The 3,583-nt window shown below is 28.2% G+C and overlaps 1 protein-coding gene across 3 annotated transcripts; it reads right to left on the bottom strand.

Annotated features, from left to right (window-relative positions):
* Window positions 1-498: 498 nt before the first annotated feature.
* LOC112696106 (myb family transcription factor PHL5) lies at window positions 499-3,123 on the bottom strand. Of its 3 annotated transcripts, XM_025748711.3 has the most exons (7): window positions 2,972-3,123; window positions 1,976-2,423; window positions 1,728-1,902; window positions 1,507-1,626; window positions 1,184-1,250; window positions 1,020-1,089; window positions 499-932 (listed from the first exon to the last, which is right to left on the bottom strand). In XM_025748711.3, the coding sequence occupies exons 1-7, from the start codon at window positions 2,986-2,988 to the stop codon at window positions 804-806; spliced, it is 1,026 nt and encodes a 341-aa protein (XP_025604496.1). In that variant the 5' UTR covers window positions 2,989-3,123; the 3' UTR covers window positions 499-803. The 3 variants fall into 3 exon arrangements, with proteins under 3 accessions (XP_025604496.1, XP_025604495.1, XP_025604494.1); XM_025748710.3 differs by lacking the exon at window positions 2,972-3,123 and having other exon boundaries at window positions 1,728-1,899; window positions 1,976-2,873; XM_025748709.3 differs by lacking the exon at window positions 2,972-3,123 and having other exon boundaries at window positions 1,976-2,873.
* Between the last annotated feature and the right edge of the window lie 460 nt (window positions 3,124-3,583).

Here is a 3,583-nt window from a genome sequence, read left to right on the forward strand (position 1 = left end):
CAAAGTCATTGCAATTAATCTCTAAATAAATTTACAAATGTCAAACAAAAAAGTAAATTATTACAATTTAATTAGCACCATAATACAAGCGAACTAATCATTGCATGTAGCATATATATCATCCATGCTAAATGTAATAAAAAGTCAATCCTGAAATCAATCATTTATACTAAATAAACTCTGAAATACAAAATATATATTAAAAAATAATAAAATAATATATATTTATATATAAATATATAATGATTGATTTTATAATTAATTTTTAATAAAAATATTATTTATACACTAAAATCAATCATTAATATATTTGTGTATAAATATATGTGTGATTTAATTTATTTTTAATATATATTTTATACTGATAATTAACTTATAATATATATCAATTATACTATGCAGACATAAAAATTTTAACTATTAAATTAATCATTAATATATATATATATATATATATATATATATATATATTAAAATACAAAAATACATTTTATAACATATAAAACATCGTATATATTTATACATAAATTCATAATAGTTATTCTAATAACTGATTTTTATGTGTACATAGAATTTTTGTACACATATAGGAAATCCTGCCGAACAAGCTAGTAAGATCAAACTTAGAAAAAGAAAAAAAAAAGTTCTCCATTTAGAGAACTTAAATTAAAATACAGTATGAACTTAATATACGTGCCATGATTAACTATATATTTTTTCTCCCTTAAGAAAAATTTGAAAAAACAATAACCACTTTTACATAGAAATTAATTAAAGGTATCGATCAAATGACTAATCTGAATTTATGTATCATCTTTGGTTATTATATTCTGACAACTCAAAAGTTCATTCGTTGCTTTTTGTTGCTCTTCAAACATTTTCTTCAACTGCCTACCTTGTTCCTCGATTCGCAGCTGCAACTTTCTCTGATTCTGGATCATAAAAAGAGCATTCATAATTAGAAAACTAACATTATAGTAGTATTAAGAGAAAAACATATACAATATTGATATATATACCTCTAGTTGTTCATGAAGAAGCTTTTGTGCATCTAATTGTTGTTGAAGTGCTTCTCTAATTTGAATTCCACTGCAAATTTAGGAAGCGTTTTAAAAATATAACCATTTATATGTCTCAGCTTAACCGTTCTATTTGGACTTTAGGTAAAACTAAGCAGCATTACCTCTTCATATCAAGATGAAGATGTTGATCTTGAAGATTCTCTATGTGGATTCTTTTGTCAGATTTCCCTGAAATAGAAAATAGTTTTTTTTTTTTTTTAACTAAGTATTTGGAGTGAGCATCATATAGTTTGAAACTACTATAGTATGTGGATTCTGCTATTCTGCTATTTTGCTTTGAAGATATGAATAAAGATAAATATACTATAGATTCTCATGGTTTTAATTTCTCTGAATTGTGACTTCTTATACTTGAAACTACAAAATACAGAAACATAAAAGAAAAAAGTGAACAATAATTAATAAAGGTAAAAGATAAATATACCATTATGAATTGGGTCAGGCATGTACTTAGCAATTCTATATTTCTGCAAATGGCTTTTGACATGAAAGATTGTTAATCCATCTGAGTCCATCATCTTCAATACAGCCTTTGGTGTTGCCTCTGCATCCAATAGAAAATTCATCATCATCATCATCATCAAAATCATCATCTATAGACTATAGAGTACTTGAAATTGATAACAATCTAGAAAGTTAACTTACTATCAGCACCACCAAGGCGATTCACACATTCAACAAACTTCTCATGAAGATCCTGAGTCCATCTTATACGCGTCTTACTCGATATGGTTACCCCATTAGAAGCAGAGTTTGCTGATACACTTCCTCCTGAAGAAGGTGATGAAGATCTATCTTGATAAGAATTGAAGCTCACCTGCTTAAAAGGTAAGTTATAAGATCCTCAAGAACAAACTAGAACAAAAGAGAACAAAAGAGAAATGAATACATACTATATTATCTTGATTTCCTTTGTTAGGAAATGGTGAAGCCATGGCATCAGTGAAGAACTTCTGTTGGTGGTGGAACTTTCTGGCAGGAAAATTGTCACATGGGATTTTGTTGGATGATCTAAAGCATTGATTTTTGGTATTGAATTGAGAATTCACCATTGCTTGCAAAGTGTTTGAGAGATCAAATTTGTCCCTTTGATACAAAGGGAATTCCAAATCATTATTATCGTTATTCATCTTAGAGAACTGAGCCTGAGAGTGTTCATATTCTGCAAACCCCATGCAGAGTTCTGCTGCATAGAAGGCAGAAGCCGGCGACTCGAACCGGCTCATGATGGTTGCAGCAGGGCCTATTTGTGGCGGCAGTGGCGGCCGTGATCCTCCTCCAACCATGTTCCAAGACTGTATGGTATCAAATAGTCCTCCTTGGCTTTGTTGAATCATTCCTCTGCAATAATCAATCTTGTTCTCATTCATTGACACAATAAAGTTTGAGGCTTGAGGTATAAGATTTGAATGAATCTAATCTAATATCTAAATGTCTATATGGAACCATGCAAGGTCATCCATCACTTGTTGTATTGTTCCCAAAAGAGGATAAGAATGAAGATAATTAATTCATTGACATTATCAAAGTACATAAACATTAAAAATTAGTGGAATCAAACAAAGTGGTTTATTTTGTCCATTATTGTTTTCATGCAGATTCAAGATGGAGTGCAAGGCTCTATTATTATTCCACTTGACTATTGCCTCCTTGGTCTTGTCGTTTCAAAGTTTTACTAGGAGCTTTGTTTAATAAAGATTAAAACTATGTACTACTTTGATCATCTTAAAATTGGAGAATAAAGTTATCTGTAGTGAATTGAAGTAATGGGATATATAGATTCAAAAGCAAGATATATTTAGACTCTAGTTTTGTTTTCATGTATGTAACTTTAACCTTAATGGGATTTCCATTACCGAAAAGTTAAAACACTTAATTAGCACATTAACCTTTCTTTTTTGGCCATATGCACTCAGATGCTAATTCTTTTGTTGCTGCTATATCCATTTCTTGGTGAACAATAATAATGCTTCACAAATACTAGTGATTACTAAGAAAGAAAAACCATTTTATGACAACTCAAAGGTGCACAAACACATAGCAAAATTTAACAAAAACAAGCATTTTTTGTGCTTTTGCAAGCTGGCATATAATATTCTTCTTCACTCTGTAGCTATACTACTCAATTCATCAGTCCATAGATCAAATATATGAAAATTTGTAAAGTAATAAAGTAAACATTAATTGAATTTATGATTTCTATCATACATAAATTTCACTATTTTAATTTAATAATAATAATTTTTTTCTTTTTTATTATACTAACTTTTCACTTTAAAAATATTTAATCTAAATTATTATTATTATTGGGAGCTACTCAGATAAAGACGTCTAAAACGTCTTTTTTTAAAGATGTTTTTCAGTAATTAAAATTTAACATATATAATTGATTAAATTATGTTATTTTTGTCAAAATTAGGCTAAACAAATTGATTTAACCGAAAAAATGGTGAATCAAATCTTAAACTGGTCTAAATTAATATTATTTTTTTATAAAAAAT

This window comes from Arachis hypogaea, chromosome 6, assembly GCF_003086295.3.
Source record: "Arachis hypogaea cultivar Tifrunner chromosome 6, arahy.Tifrunner.gnm2.J5K5, whole genome shotgun sequence".
NCBI lineage: Eukaryota > Viridiplantae > Streptophyta > Magnoliopsida > Fabales > Fabaceae > Arachis > Arachis hypogaea.

Excerpts from the sequence above, each read along its gene's own strand:
- LOC112696106 (XM_025748709.3), bottom strand. The coding sequence starts at position 2,452 with ATGAATGAGAACAAGATTGATTATTGCAGAGGAATGATTCAACAAAGC. Across the intron at positions 1,090-1,183 it reads CTTCATCTTGATATGAAGAG|TGGAATTCAAATTAGAGAAG; the intron begins GTAATGCTGCTT and ends CTAAATTTGCAG. Across the intron at positions 933-1,019 it reads TTCTTCATGAACAACTAGAG|AATCAGAGAAAGTTGCAGCT; the intron begins GTATATATATCA and ends TTTATGATCCAG.